This window comes from Pipistrellus hanaki (genome assembly GCF_964339955.1).
Source record: "Pipistrellus hanaki genome assembly, chromosome: 7".
NCBI classification, from domain to species: Eukaryota; Metazoa; Chordata; class Mammalia; order Chiroptera; family Vespertilionidae; genus Pipistrellus; species Pipistrellus hanaki.
This window is the reverse complement of record NC_140509.1, coordinates 39,988,821-39,989,615: the sequence shown is the minus strand read 5'-3', so window position 1 is coordinate 39,989,615 and position 795 is coordinate 39,988,821. Positions and strand designations below refer to the sequence as shown.

The 795-nt window shown below is 58.0% G+C and overlaps 1 protein-coding gene across 1 annotated transcript; it reads left to right on the top strand.

Annotated features, from left to right (window-relative positions):
• Positions 1-295: 295 nt before the first annotated feature.
• On the top strand, positions 296-451 carry LOC311625266 (large ribosomal subunit protein eL39-like; the record flags this gene model as incomplete). Its single annotated transcript, XM_084889352.1, has 1 exon — positions 296-451. The coding sequence occupies one exon, from the start codon at positions 296-298 to the stop codon at positions 449-451; it is 156 nt and encodes a 51-aa protein (XP_084745478.1).
• Positions 452-795: the final 344 nt, after the last annotated feature.

Sequence of the window (795 nt, the reverse complement as noted above, 5' to 3'; positions counted from 1 at the left end):
CGTCCTCACCGAAGAAGCAGGTGCTCCCGGAAGTGACGCACCCAAAGGACCCGCCTAGGGAGCAGGCACAGTTCCCCCTCCGCTCTAAGAGCGCCTGCGCGTGAGGGGGGGGGAGCACGAAACGTCAGCCGCCAGGCCCCGCCCCGGAAGCTCCGCTAAGCACGTACTTCCGCCCACATCCTCCTCTCTCCGCCATTGCTGTGGTGGTGCCGCCGACGGTTGACGGTGACGGGCGCTGACGGCGGACTCCTGCGAGCGGCTTGGCTGGTGCGAGCGGTTGACTGTGCCCTTCGCCATGTCTTCTCACAAGACCTTCAGGATCAAGAGGTTCCTGGCCAAGAAGCAGAAGCAGAACCGGCCCATTCCCCAGTGGATCTGGATGAAGACCGGCAACCGAATCCGGTACAACGCCAAGAGGCGGCACTGGAGAAGAACCAAGCTGGGCCTGTGAGGACGCCCCACGGCTCCGGGCTCCCGCGTCGGCGCTGCCGGCACCCCGCACCCGCCCGTTCCTGAAAAGATGGCTCCTCCCTGGACAGTGACTTTGTGACTTTGATAACAAACATGGCCATTTTGGGGGGTGAATTGTTGGAAGAATGCGAGTTTTCTCTTGGTGAATGTTTTCCTGCACCCAGAGGTTGGTTCGGTAATAAATATGTGAGACCTTAAAAAAAAAAAAGTGTGGCGTCATAGAAGTCTTTAAGGACAAATGCCGGGTCCCGTCCATCTTGTTTTCGCTCATTAGGCAACATGGGATAGAACTAAACTTAAAAATTAGCCCCACCGAACTGGGTA